The following is a 14,751-nucleotide window of genomic DNA, read 5'->3' as shown; positions in this document are numbered from 1 at the left end:
TATCATACCGTACGCACACCTTCGGCTTTGGTTGAACCATCCATCCATCCGCTTGTCAGCCGCAGGCTGTTTGATCATGAGTTGTTTCTTTTTTATTTATTTCTGCAATGGAATCTGTGATGGTGATGAAAATGCAGATCTGATGGTCTGTGATGAGAATTAGGAGCTGCCCGATATGGATATTCCATGTCCCCCAGGTTTGAAGAGGCAAAACAAGGGTCCAAGAGCAAGCAGCCAAGCAACCTACCTACCAATAGAGTAGCCAAGGATCTGTCACATCACGCGACAACGTGGTTGCCAGGCTCGATAAGAGAATCGCGAAGCCCCCCACGCTCTTCTGACCATTATCCTGGAATTGATATATCGAAATGTTTTGATCGTACTGCGATGGGCAGTTTGAAATTGTTCGTGAATTAGAGAGATAACTTCATGATGTCGAAAAATCACCAATGAGGACATGACCGTGCACATTAGAGTTTTGTTAGATGGTGCCTGCCATGTTTGCAACGGATGGAGATTCCCCACTTGCCCGCCTATGACCTGCAACTGCAACCCATTGTGCATTGCTGCTTCCTCATCTCGTGAACCAACAGTCTGGTCTGTACCTACCTAGACCGGCTAACTGGGCAAGAGGCAGTGACCGAGGTAATCAACCTCGTGTTTCCCCTCCTATCCGTACCCAGGTAGCTGATAATTCCCATGCAAAAACAAACCTCGCAGCCAAGACTTCTTTCGAGCAGAAAATAGAAACTGAACCATGATCGATAATTGATTACATGTAATAAACCACACCAATGATACCCACAAATCATGGGTTCCTTATCTGCAAAACTCCACATCTCACCATACATGTATCAGCCTTATCTCTTGTTCCTTGGCCGATGCACTTTGTTACATGCTACTTGACAATTACCCAGTACGCATTTTCCTGCAGCATCTCCTTTATTAGTTCAGGTCGAGTTTGATATCAATGTCTGCACCTGCGGAGCAACAAGTTCATCGAGATGATACCTATATCGAAATCTCCACACTGGTTCCCCTAGCAAGCCAAAACGGTTAATGACATGAGGGGCTAATTTCATACAGTTTTCGCCCCTGGATATTAGACAAATGTGTTAATTCCCAAACGCAGCGTATCAATCAGTGCCTGCCAGAAGGATCATCCACTGGTTGATTCGTTGTTTACACGTGTTGTCTTGTGAATAATTGCACTATCAGTCTCAGGCGTGATATCAGACATGAGTTTGTGTAACTATGAGTGTATCTACTGTGCCTCCCACCTAATTTCGATTCGCCTATCGTTGAAGCACAAGGAGCACTTCGTCCACTTCCAAGCTCTCTCTGTCTCTGTCTCTGGAACGTCAATAAGACTAACTGGTAGCCATGCATATCTGAGGCCATTGCATAACCTTCTGTATGTCAAACCACGTTTACAACGACTACCCGAGAACGTCTAGTGCGCCCACTAGAAGGTCAGGAGAAACATGGCGTAAACCTACGATGAGTTATTGCGAATATACCAACGTCAGGTAAACTTTGGCGAGTCGTTCATCCATTCTACCGGGCCTTTTCAGAAATGAAAACAGTTTCGTGGCTTGTGTTGTCTCAAGCCACCATGCCACCTACAGCGCCATGCATAGTTTCGTAACCATACTTGTTTCACGAATCATCGTGAAGTGGTATTCTTCAGAGGCTTGATCGTGAAGGGTCACTATTTCCTTCACCTTCCTCTCTCGGATATCAAGGTTCGCTAGCTTTGCCGCCTGTCTAATCTGATATCACAGTAGTTGTCAGGTGTATGGCACTATGTAGTGAAGGATGTACACTGACATGGCCAACCTGTCATCGCGGGTCGATCAGGGACCAAATTTCGAGCCTAACAGCCACTACTGCATTGCCGCGCGCGCATCACACCTTCTCGAACGTTCAGCTGCCACGTTGGGACAGGCTTTTGATAACCCTGAACTAACACAGCCCTAGCTCTTCGACTGCAGTTTTGATCTGTGACTTTCCTGCTTGACCCCAGTCTACACCCGTCAACTTATCTGCAGCCTCCTTTTGTTCCCCAAGCACACCCCAGAGTCCATCTACCACCATAGTCCTAACCTTGGGCCAGGGGTGGTGCAACAAAGCTCCCAGGCGCTTTCTAGCTTCCTGAGCTCCTGGCTCGGCACCTCCTTGGCCAAGCATCGATGCAACGCCGGTGTAGACTTTGACGCATGCCTCCAGCTTGCGCACGTTACCGGTCTTGTATCCAGCCTTCTGGGTCTGTAAGCACAGACCGCGGAGATCGACGGTACTCTTTTGGAAGAGTTGCACGTGGAAAAGGAATGCAACGACCTCGAGAGTTGGTACGACAACTCTATCTTGGCCCTGCCGAGTTTTCAGGTTCTGTAACAAAGAGTGGCAGACAAGATTTAAGTTATCGTTGTTGGCTTCACAAAAGCCACAGAGCGCTGCTCGACTGGCAATGATCAAGTCTTCATTGCCTGTGTCTGCGGATCCAACAAAACCAGCCATAAGTTCCGCCATCCATTGGTCTGCATCTTCCTTTGCTACTTTGTGAAGCAGTGGTCGGAGACCTACCCCAGTATGCAGGCTCAGCAGACTGTAGAAGTAGGTTTTCGAAGAAAACGTGAGTTCGAGAAAGGGATTTGCGTAGCTGAAATAGTCAGTATTTTGTAAAGCAACTGTCGAAGGCGTTATCACACGTACCTTTCTTTTAAGATCAGGGCCACAGCAGCTTGGGCTTCAGGACGGACGCGATCGAGCTTTTCGGCAGAAAGGCGAAGAGTACTAAAGAAGAGCGCCTTCACAGATGCTTCCACCCATCCACTCTCAACAGCAACCTCATCCAGTTGATACCATAGTACCCTAACAGCTCGGAGAGCCTGCACACGAACATGTGATCCAATATCTCCCCTGGCATTCGTAGTATAATCGTTCAGCCCTTCAGCAATCAGCTGTAAAAATGTTAGAGGCTTCTTGTGTAGAATACTACTGCGTGTTAGACTCTGTAAAATAGCCACTCGAGTATCAATCTCGGTATCCCATGTCCATCGTTCCAAGAGTGCCTGGCAGGCCATATCCTCAGATGAGTCTACCAGCGGCTGCGCAATTGTAAGTGCTGAAAAATAGCCATTGCCATGCACAGCAGTTCGGCTCGTAGGGCGACGCGCAACAGTCTCTGCCCATTCGCTTATGAGAGCTTTTCTCTCGGTTGGTGAAGAGAATAGCAGTAGAACCAGTGATGCGGAAGCAGTCGGCTCGATAGTCTCTTGCTCACTACGATTCAGCCATGTGGGAACAATAGCTCGCAGTGCTGAAACCAGCCGCATTACTGTTGCACTTTGATCTTTGTTACAAGAATCAAGCTCAGGTACTAGACTTGTATATTCAGCCGTGTTGTCGGGTTGGACGAGCTCTTGCCCAGGTCGAAGGGCTAACTGAGGCTCTGCGCCGAGAACAACAGTCTGCATGACAGGTAAAGTTGAAACGACAAGACGGCTTGCTGCTTCGGCTAGTAGCTCTGGTTTCCGATAGGCAGTCGACTGAAGATTCTCCAACAAACCTGACACTGTCAAGAGTATCTCATCAGTCAGAGACGAGTTATCCTGTTCTGTGCCTTTCTGGAGCAGAGCAGGGAACTTGTCGAGGACAGCTGCGAAACACAACAACAGCCCATGCCTCTCCTCAACTTGACGCGGCTGAAGTGACTTGAGACGCTCAGTCAACAGTTGAACGGTGGTTTTGAACCTAGCAAGCGAATTGCCTGTCTTAAGATCTGAAAGCTCGTAGGTAAGAACACCAAAAGCGGCACCTGTCACACGTCTTGAGCTAGCATCAAGGTCACCGATACCCCTCCAGCCTAGGAGAGTATTAATGATGGCTTCGCCGTACTGGCTTGATAGTCGGGTCGCATTAACGGCTACCTCCTCGATCGCTCGGGAACGTCGCGCGACAGAGTGGTAGTCGACCGTCTGTACTACCCAAATACCTTGTTCAACGGTGTCGGGATGCCGTCCGATAAGTTCCTGCAAAGCTGCGGATGCGCCACGCCTGATATTTCCAGCAGAGTCCAGTGAAGCGGTCACAACGAGCTCTGTCCCCAGAACCTGGATAATGGAACTTGTCTCTGGGTGGGCTTTTGCTGCAAAGACAGAGTGCGTGGGAACTGCTAGAAGTTCGTCGCTCGTATATCGGCGCGCCAAAGCCCAGATACCGAAACAGGCAGCGTCACGCACGTTGGTGCCAATGCTCCCTCCAGCCATACTCCTTTGCTCGAATGACAAGCCCAAAAGTAGGGCATGAACAATGTCGGACAGCTGCTCGGTCGGCGGAGATCGCCGATACAGTAGATGTGAGAGTGTAAGCATCAGGCCGTGCCACTCGAGGTTATTCACGGCGGACAAATCTCTGACTGGTTTACCCCCAGCCGGTTTCGTCCAGAGGACATTTCGGTTCAGTGATTCAAGCACAACTTCGACAACTTGCGAGGCCATATCGGGGTCTAATTTCAGTGTGATAATGCTCAGAGACTTGCTAGCAGCCAGGCGTACAGGTGTATCATTATCGGATACGGATTCAAGCAAGTATCCAATGGCGGTCTCGGTAAGTTCGGTGCTGGCTGCGTCCTGGGGTTGGCGAAGACGCAATACGATCACAGATCGGATAACCTTGAGAATCATTTTTCTGGCAAGCGCAAAGGATATGATGGTCTTTGAGAGTTCATCCTCACCAACGGAAATTGAGTGAATGGCATAAAAAATGGTGGAAAGGTAAGGATTCATGTCTGACGTGTCTGAAGATGCTCGCAAGACACCAGCAAGGAAGGACAAAACTCCGAGGCAAAAGTATGTCGTTTGAAGAGGTTGGTCTTTGCGCGGACGAAGTGATGTGAGAGACCAGTCGATGAGGCTCTTGAGCACACCGAGTTGTTGCATATCACGTCGAATCGCCATTCTTACCAAGAGAGCCTTTGCTGCATCTCGCTCTTTTCCGGGAGTACTTAGATACTTGATAGCAAGCGGTATCATACGAACAGTAATAGCAGGGAGGTTCTCTGGCCAAACCATGCCCGGAATATCCGGTGCTGTAACATCTTGTAGATCGATAGATGATATGGTAGAGAGGTCAAAGGGAGCAAGCAGGAGGTGTGAGAGCCATAGAAGGACGACATAGCGCTCCTCCCACGACCATTTACCAAGAGTAACATCATCGGCAGAAGCTTGTTCGGACTCTTCGATGGCAATAAGCAGCAACTCTAGATACTTGGCCTCGACGTTGAGAAAGCGCACGATGACTTTTTCGCCACGGATCTTGCAAAAAGTGTACAAGATCTTGCATATGGCAAACTCGACAGAGACCAAGAGCTTAGAACGAGATGAAAGTGTCTTTCCACGGTGGCGAGTTTGTAGATGCTTTAGAAACACCTCAGCTAGGAGGGGAATCCATTTTGGGAGGTAAGGATCCAGCAGCTGAGGGAGTTCTTGAAATTGGTCCAGGATCTAACTAAAGCGTTAGTCATGTTGGTACAGCTGAGTATCGTGGATTCACTTACAGAGTTGGTCAGTCGGAAGATCTCCTTTGCGCGCACCCTTGAGCGGACTACTGTGCCTCCGTGACCATCAGGCTTCCAGAGGAAATGTGGCAGAGAGCGGTCAAAGTCCTCTAGAAGATCTGCCGAGATCTTCTGCAGTTTGATGTCGACATCTGCTTCTGGGGCGTCCATACCAATCACGTCTGCAACAACCAGGAACGTAAATTACTAGCTGGGCAGAATTTTGATTGTATGTTTGGTTGGTGTTTGATTAATGCGTCAGGTTCAACATGTTGTGAGGGGCCAAGATTGTGAGGTAAGCGGGTCCAGACTTTGGCAGAAGTGACTTCATATGAACAGAGCCAATGGGAGTCTGTTTCGTTTTCTGTAACTGTTGAAACTTGAGGAAGAAAACTCTTACAATATATCAGACGATGTTTATTACAAGTTCTCAGGTTGAACAACTGCCTGACTATGTTTCATGTATTCAAACATTCAGCGTCACCAGACCCTTGTACAGTCCATGTTTTGGTCTTGCTGGGTCGCCTAGCACTGTATAGCGTTGAGAACAAATGACGAAACGAACAAATGTCTAACATTGAAGGTAAATACTAGGAATCACATATGTGTAAGATCGTTGTTTTGTATTGCATTGTATTGTATCGTCGTTTTGTAAAGACCGATTAAGATCAGAGTCTATCTATCAATGTCTCGAGTCTCTATCTCGGTTGGTTTGAGTTGGCCAAGTTCCAGCTGTAATACCTTCAAAATATCCTCCAAATCCTGTAAGGGGGTATCAACCATTAACAAATAAAAATGAGAGTCGTAGACCCTTTCCCGTCTAATGTTCGCTCGTAAGCCGTGCCCATCTAATCCCAGAAATGATAAATCATCTAAAACAAAGCTCGCTATTAAAAACCAATCCATGGGGGGTTTTTTTTTTTTCATTTTACCCATCCAAGACGCCTGGTCGTTGTTGACTCTTTTTCCCTTTTAAAATCCAATGAAACATCTAAGAGACAGCAATAGCTGCCACGATGGCATCCAAAGCACTGCTGTGCGAGGGACCGGTGGCGCGGACATATGGTCCGGCCCAAGCGACTCCCAACAAGTTTTTGTCGTCGCGGTCGTTCCTCCAGATCGAGATGGCGTTCTTGGTGATGAAGCGACGGTACAAGGCTTTGGGTGAGATAGTATGCAAATATCGCAGGTTTCTGACAAAGATACCCTTGAACTGCTGTCCATCAACGCCACAGTGGCCGTCCTTGTGCTCACAGTCGTCGGCCTCGATCAGGATGCCGTCAGAGTTGGAGAGGTGCTTGATAGCTGCGTTTGCAATCTTGTGAGCCTTTTTTGTGTAGTTGTCGTCGCCGGTTGCAAGTGCAAGCTCGACAAGGCCGCCCAAGACAACACCTTGGTTGTAGGACCAGGTTTGCAGACCGTTGTTCTTGCAGTCGTCGGTAAGTCCGTCGTTGATCAGCCCATCCTTGTTGATCATGCCACTGTCCTGGAACCAGTTCCACTGCTTCTTGGCGATCTCGAGGTATGTGCCGTTGTTGGGGACGCGTCGTGCCAGAGAAGCAGCCGTCATCAGGTAGAGTTCGTTGGCGATAGCATTCACGTAACCAGAACCTTCTTCGCCTTCCTTCTTCCACCGGATGCCACCACATTTCGTTCCAGTGCCGGTTTGCATGTCGTTGAAGATGTCGATGGCAGCCTCGAGGTACTGCGGGTCTCCGGTAGCGTCTGATGCTCTGATCCATGCCAGAGCCCACCATCCTTCGTCGTCGTAGAACTCGTTGAGAAAGTTATCAAAGCCACGCTTTCCGAGAAAGGAGCGCTTCATCATACAGCCGGAGTCTGAGTCTAGACAGTAAGAGGAGGAGACGACGCCGTCTGTCATTGTCTTCATGGTGTGAACGGTTGTTTTTTGCGCGTTTGTGTATGTTGTAGCGAGAATGCCTCCGATATTCAACTTGTTGGCCTCTTCAAGTTCTAGAGTCACGAAATCAGAGAGAGTGGTCACCACCTGAGGCTATTATTAGTTTCGTATATCAAACATGCTATGAGAGGCCCGTAACATACATTCGCGCTGGACCACCAGGCATTGTCCCATGTACCAGTAGCTGCGTTGTAGAATTCTTCGTTCATGATTTGGATAGCGGTAACAGCCTTTTCGGTATATGTGGAAACGCTGCGAGCTTCGGGTCGAACTGAACTGACGAATGCCGAACTGGCGACTGTCGACCCCCGGGTAAAGAGTCCAGCCCAGTTGATATACATTTTGAGATAGTGAGAGTGACTGAGAGTGAGAGTAAAACGAGAGCGATGGGAAAGTGAGATAGAGAACTGAAAGGTTAGGAAAATAAGTTTCAAGGAGTCGTCATTAAGAATAGAGCGGCAGAGATCAAAGATAGAAGGAAAGATGAGAGTAAGTATCAAACTTAAATAAACCGTCAAGGTTGTAATGAATCAAAGAAGCAATAGATCGGAAAGAAAAGGTAGGACAATGACAGGATGAAGAAGATCAATATACAAACAATGCAACACAATACAAGCAAGCAAGCAAGGGAGGAAGAAAGGAAGTCAAAACTTTTTGCTCCAGAGATATATGTGGATGCCTCTTTGGCTAAACCCACACCGAGAACAAGCCCGGTCGCATTGAATAGAGTGTTTCCTCTTGGCTCTTGGCTCATGGCTCATGGCTCATGGCTCATGGTCCATGGCCGCAACCGCAACCGCAACCAAGACCCAGAATAGCAAAGACATGGTATGGTATCTAGGGCTAGGGGTACACCAGCGCAAGCATGATACCTTCCGGAGACCCAGCCAAGATTTGCTGGAGCATGTGGGTTTGATAGGGACGACAAGTTGATTGGTGAGAGGGCGGCTCAAAGTCGAGATGCGACTGGCGCTAGGTCGATCTTCCATAAGTTGTGATGGGGCGCTTGGTGTTTCAAGTCAAGTCAGGACCCAGAACGACGGGAGAGAACCTGAAAACTGCCGGCCTAACCCCTGACGCTACACAGCCTTTAGCGTATCATAGGCCAGCGCTGTGGGGCATGGTCCTCTGTAGTCTCAGGGTACGGTCGCCCGACCTTGTATCTTGCACGTGCTTGACCTGACACTGGTTCACCTCATTATAAGGTAATTTCTTGACCTGAACCGCAACAGTGAATCACGTAAATAAGAGATAATATCTCCAGATCTACAGTACAGAACAGACCTTTTCTCCATCATATCGTGACGAGTTTAACTCAGTTAAACAAACTAATCTATATACCCTTACAGACCGATAGTTTATTCTTCCTTCTTGTTAAACCCAGCTACCTATGTACTATTTCTGTTCCGTTATCTTGCTGTGCTGTCATGGCCAAGGAGCCAGGATCTGGTGTTTCATCCGATGAGTGCAATGTTATGCGTCTTTTTTCCGTCACTCCGACCAAGAATAATGACACATTAACGATACAGAGTACAACTCATCACAATGCTACCTCAGTACTTGACCGTAAAGATATACGTGCACAAATATTGCAGATCTTGACCTTGACCTCCTTACCACCCACTCCTCAGGATCGTCTCATCCCATCTTTCTTCATACATGCATCTTGTTTGACAGCCCTAAACTGGCTTTACGGGTGGCATTGCTGGTGCTCCTGACTTGTATTGCATCTGCACAACATCGGGTTCATCCTCTTTGATGCTTTGTATAGCATCTTTGTCTCGAAATATATCCATACTACGTTATAGCCGCTCAACCTGGACTATGTTAGCGCTTTTCTCATTATCCAAGCCTTTGACCTAAACCCGTGCACAAAAACCATAAAGCCTGGAAGCACGGTGTCACTTGTGCCCCAATCGGAACAAGGTAAGCTTGTTAAGATAAACGCCTTCATCGGGTCCGTGTTCGTCAGAGGTTAAGTGCAAAGTTACTATGTATAAATCCCAATCCAGCTGGCCACTTCCCAACTGAGACTGACCCTTGCTCTGTGCTCAGACTCTGTAAAAAGCACCGCCAAAACAACTCATCGCTGGTTGGGTACCATTAGGAAAAATTATTTACCGTACAATACGGTGAGTGACAGCGGCAACTTTCGCATTGTTTAATGTCACTCTGCAAAGCCTTTGACCGGGGATCACCTTGTCGATCTATGAAGAAGATCCTATGCAAAGCCCGCGATCAGCATGGCCCATTGTTGTAAAGGGCATTGATTGACTGGTACACGACAGGGCTTCCACTGTTTCATTCCACCGATCGACCGAAAACTGGATGAAGAAATGACAAATTTGTTGTCATTTCTCCAAAAGAAAGAGAGGCCTTTCTTGTCGTAATTCGCGACCAACCAACAAGCCAAGAACGACGGCCACGTTCCGTATTAAGTGCGGCAGAAGGTGATTTACGTTAGCGTCTAACGTGTTTTAATGGGTCTCTTCTCCTTTATTCACATTCTTTCCGAGTCTAAATAATCTAGCGAAATATCCTAGAGTTGAAACAAACCATCTATGGATCTGGTGGATAAGGCAGATGTCGCTCAGACGCGCACGCACGGTCAGTCAGGTACCTGCGTAGGTTTTTGGTCTTGTGGAGCTAGACTGCAGCGACTGCAGCGACTGCAGCTGCCCTGGAGATCTTTGAGGTGCAGGTGGCGTCTAGTCTGGGAATGGCAAGTGCGAACTATCTAATTCTAGAGCCTCATGGCTCCATTGCATTCGGCTTCAACGCCATCTATGTCTTCTGATTCAACAGTTCCGATCCAAGACATCAATCGCCAGATTTAGCCTTTGTAACATCGTTACATCTGCTTTGTTCGCCTATAACCCACAAATGGATATCAACATTCGTCTTGGCGGGCGGCTGAGTAACAGGGCGGATATCGTGGCGCTTAATTGACCACTTTGACCTATTGCATGGCAACATCGCTAACGAGACCCTCGTTCATTAGCTTTCAGTGGCCAGCAAGCTTTAAAGTATCATCGAAATAGACGCATCGCATCAAACTCAGCGGCTCCGATATGATATCATGGTAACCTTGTTCGATGATCAAGATATTTCTGGGCAATAACCTCTCCTAGATTTAGCGATGATATATTGAACGCCAAGCTGGTGCCAACATCAAGCATCCATGATAAATTGCTTGTGGCATCAATCAACTTGACTCAGGACCCGGCTCCGACTTCAGTTACTCGGTTCTAAAGGCCATTCAACACAGACAGTCGTCACGATGGGAACACAGTAAAGGCACAGTTGATCAGTAAGATGTCATCATATCATACCACTTTCAAAAAAACAAAAGGTCAAAACGAACAAAAGAAAGTACAAAGCAAAAGAAGAGATGATATCTCTGGGTATATTTCCCATACGCCGTCTGACGCCATGCCATATAACCGATGTATCCAGAATCGTCATACATCATTACTTCGCACAACCAAACCATACGCTTCCCCTAATCTTGTCCATTTGCCCCGACCGGCGTTGGGAGTGCCGGGATCTCATTGCTGCCGATCGATCCAGAAATGCTTCCGGGTCTCCCAGCGCGGCTTGTTTTGCGAGACGTGAACCGAGACAAGACAGATAAAGACTTGTTCCGCTCGTTACTCACGATACTCGCCCTGTCCGACCCGGCTTTGCCAAAATCGCGTAGCGTTGCCACATCAATAAATGCTTGGGGGAATATTCCTGTCTTGCCCTTAGCATTTGTGCCTGACCAGCACCAAAATTCTTGATAAGGCCCTGTTCACAGTTAGATCCGATGACTCTTATTCCATGTTGTATGGCATCTCTTGGATGAACTTACAGCTAATGTTGGTAATAATTTCGTCTTTCTCGAATTTTAGCCAGTCACCTTTGACCTTGTCCTTGTGGTTAAACTTCCACTTTGCAGTAGCTTGCACCGGACTAGTTCCATCTATCTTGACTTGTTCAGATGGCGGCGGATCCAGTCTTAGAATCTCGGTTGGAACACTGGCTTGGATGCCATCGTGAAATCCCATCGCCCACTCGCCCAAGTACTTTGGCGGCCAAGAAAGGCCTACGATTCTAGCGTTCAATACGAGTTCGTGTGCAGGAGTTCTGTCATACAGCAATCGTTGACCGTACATGCGGCGAGCTGCTTCTTTGGTGGTTGCCGTTGGGAGATGGGACGTGTTGGAAGCTTGCTCGAAATGTGGGTGGGATTCGGCAGGCGACTTGAAATGAAGGTCGTAGTCGTTCTTATAGTTGGCAGGAATCTCGCTCCCTTCGATCAACGTGAAACCTTGCACAGCCGGAAGAGGTCGAGGATGACGAGCCAAGTGTGCAAATAAGGCCTTCTGGCTGGTAAAGACTGTTGCGTCGCTCGCATGAATAGTCTTGCCTTGGTTTACACAAAACACACAACCATACATGACATCGTCTGACCGGCGCGTTGGCAAATGCGACTTTTGAAGGAAGCGCAGTCTGTATCCAATCCCATTCTTGATGAAGTTGCCGCGTTCTGGAGCAATGTTAGCATAAACCTATGGTTGTGCCGTATGCCTGAACATACCTGCTTTATTGACATCCAGGTCAATTTCGTTAAAATCGAGTTCGAATTGGCACTTGATACATTTCGCAATTGTTGCAACAGATGCGAATCCCTACATTGACCAGTCAACAAGGAGTCGAAAATAGAAAACAGAAGCTACATACGGGTTTCACGGTCTTTCGGACACCTGCTCCCCCGTTAAGTATTTCTTTTGCGCCGTCACAAAAGCCTTTGTGGATGTAAAATGAGCTTTGAGGGCTAAGCTTACAGTCAACAGCAAAGGGATTCGGTGGGTGTTGAGGCGTCACAACCTCAGCTTCCACGGGAATGGGGAAATTGTCTACTTCCGGTACCATAACAGGCCGCACTGGCTCAAGCATACCCTGATAGTTATTCATTGGAAGATGTTTGACTGAAAGACGATGCGTTTCGGCGGTACCCAGAGTCGGACTGCCGTCAACGACTGAGAACGACGATTCTCGATTATCTGTAAGAGGGGTAGTCGCTCCATCGACTCGGCTTGAATCGAAGACAGACCCAGGATTCGTTTCAACCGATTCAGGACGAGATTGGGGAAGCGAATGTGACCGGGGAGGTACTGTTCTTGGTACAGGAGAGAGCTGCGACACATAGCCAGCGCTAGATCGTTCTGATACAACATCTTCGGGTATGGGTGTAGATAAGATAGAGTTATGGCTTGAATAACGTCCGCGAGGGAACACGCTGTATGTCCGTTCGTATGTTGTCGATTCTGTCCCCGAGCTTGCCTGAGAATCGTTGCTATACTGAGATGATCGGTCTGCGGCTGTCTTGAGTGGGCGCGGACGTAGCTCGCTGCCTTGATCTGGGCTCAAAGGTGGCGAGGTTGGTTCAATGGGTGACTCGATTGGAGCCACAGGCTGTCTTCTTTCGAAAGAAAATTCATCTGGGAAATGGTTGTCGCGGGTCACTGGCGAAGGCTTGACGTTAAAGTCCCATGGATTGCCGGATGGTGGTCGTGGAGGTGGTTCGATCGGTGTAAGTGCAGACTGCGGCGTGTGGCTGGCTACTGGAGATTCGGCATACAGGCCTTCGTCTGGTCCTGATCGAGACTGCATCATGCGCCGCAACTCAGCAGTGGCCGCCTCTACCGTTGGAGGGCCATTGCTAGAGCGGCTTTCAGAAGCGACTGAAGAAGAGCTTCTTGGTATGTCTTTTGTCAAGTCGGAAAAGGCATATATGGTTGGGATCGGAGGAGCGTCTGGGGACATAGGTCTGGATTGTGGCCCCGACATTCGAGTCATGATGGAGCGACTATCATGGTCAATGGGAACCTCGAGCTTGAGGCGCATGAGTATATCGTATATCTTGGGGGCAGCTTTACGTGACAGGGCCTGCAATTCCGTGAACTTTTCGGTGTCGAAATCGTCTAGTTCTATAAAATCATCAAATTCCCATAGCAGGTCGTTCAACTCGGCTCGAAAAAAAGCGATCTCGTCTATGTGAGCAACTTCAGTTAACAACTGCCCAGCAATGGCACCGGCGAGTGAACAGCTTGTAGCCATGGAGAAATGAAACAGAAACCTACCATTTTCCTTGAGAGCGTCTAAGAAATTAGAGCCGTACTCATCCAGATGCTTCCGACATAACGGCTCAATTCTCTTGAGCGCACGCTCGCCTTCCTTGGTCAGGCTTTGTGATGCCTTAAGCATTGTCTTATCGTCGCCCGCATTTTCTATCGCCTCCCGGCCCTTTTCGACGATATCTCGAAAGGGCCCAATGACGAGGTCAACAACATCATCCATGATCAACTCGACAAGTTTGAGGCTGTTGCGCAGCCGAGTGAGCGCTCAAATCTGGATTCTATGGTGGGATGCAATTGCTAAAGGGAGAATGGTATTGGCGTGTAAGTCAATGAGGGACTCAAATTGGGGGCTAAAATGAAGAGGGGGGGATCATCACACGACAGAGCAGAATTGGGTAAGAAAGCCACGAAGACTCTTGGTGACCAATTTTTTTATGAAAGAAGAAGAGAAAATGAAAGAAGCCAACAAGGGGATCTTGTATCTTTACTATGACAAGGCCTGGTCTGGCTGCAGTACGGTACGGTGCAGTACAGTAGCCGGGCACTCACCAAGGCACACTAGCACGCACATGAGCTGAAAGCTGGAATCTACAGCGGTGCAGTAGTCCTAGGCTTAGCCTGGTCCAAGACTAGCCTCTCTATGTCCTTTGTTGCCTATACCTGACGAGGTTGTCATGCAGCATGTGAGCGCCTGTAGTACACGATTGGCTGACCGGGAGCCGGGCGCCGGTGAGGATCAAGATATCCATGGCGCCATCTCCGAAAGTCTAAGACCGCCCGAGACTTTAGAGGTTCTCAAAAATCTGGGTTCTCGAACGAGTTTATTCTCCAGCAGATTGGGTTCCAGAGGTGCTAACTTGCAGTGATAGGTAAGTAACTTGGTTTAGCTAGTGCAAGTTTACCAAACAAGGGTCGAATCCTTTCAACTTGATAAAAAGACGGAGGTACTCCACTTGCCGCTGCCCACGTTGACGGATATGTGCAACGGGATTGGGGGGCTTCCTCTCAAGTGTCATTGCCTCGTGCAGCAGATTACACTTCTACTCTTTCTTAAAGTGGACGATTAATCAAAGACCTCGGTCGATGCTCTCGGAAAGGAACATGACAAACAGGGGAAATAAGGACTAGTCAGGGGAGAAGAGTTT

The 14,751-nt window shown here is 48.2% G+C and overlaps 3 protein-coding genes across 3 annotated transcripts; all 3 read right to left on the bottom strand.

Annotated features, from left to right (window-relative positions):
* Positions 1-1,965: 1,965 nt before the first annotated feature.
* Positions 1,966-5,731, bottom strand: FGSG_09750 (uncharacterized protein; the record flags this gene model as incomplete). The annotated part of the gene is made up of 3 exons (XM_011329639.1): positions 1,966-2,662; positions 2,716-5,507; positions 5,561-5,731. 3 exons carry the CDS (start codon positions 5,729-5,731, stop codon positions 1,966-1,968), a joined length of 3,660 nt encoding a protein of 1,219 aa, XP_011327941.1.
* An 820-nt stretch (positions 5,732-6,551) lies between these two features.
* Positions 6,552-7,822, bottom strand: FGSG_09751 (uncharacterized protein; the record flags this gene model as incomplete). Its single annotated transcript, XM_011329638.1, has 2 exons — positions 6,552-7,568; positions 7,625-7,822. The coding sequence occupies 2 exons, from the start codon at positions 7,820-7,822 to the stop codon at positions 6,552-6,554; spliced, it is 1,215 nt and encodes a 404-aa protein (XP_011327940.1).
* Positions 7,823-10,983: 3,161 nt separating this feature from the next.
* Positions 10,984-13,826, bottom strand: FGSG_09752 (uncharacterized protein; the record flags this gene model as incomplete). The annotated part of the gene is made up of 6 exons (XM_011329637.1): positions 10,984-11,270; positions 11,335-12,012; positions 12,064-12,154; positions 12,207-12,229; positions 12,311-13,456; positions 13,610-13,826. The coding sequence occupies 6 exons, from the start codon at positions 13,824-13,826 to the stop codon at positions 10,984-10,986; spliced, it is 2,442 nt and encodes an 813-aa protein (XP_011327939.1).
* Positions 13,827-14,751: the final 925 nt, after the last annotated feature.

Source organism: Fusarium graminearum, chromosome 4 (assembly GCF_000240135.3).
Source record: "Fusarium graminearum PH-1 chromosome 4, whole genome shotgun sequence".
Classification (NCBI taxonomy): Eukaryota; Fungi; Ascomycota; class Sordariomycetes; order Hypocreales; family Nectriaceae; genus Fusarium; species Fusarium graminearum.
Note: the sequence above shows the minus strand (reverse complement) of the source record. Positions and strands in the feature narration are given on the sequence as shown.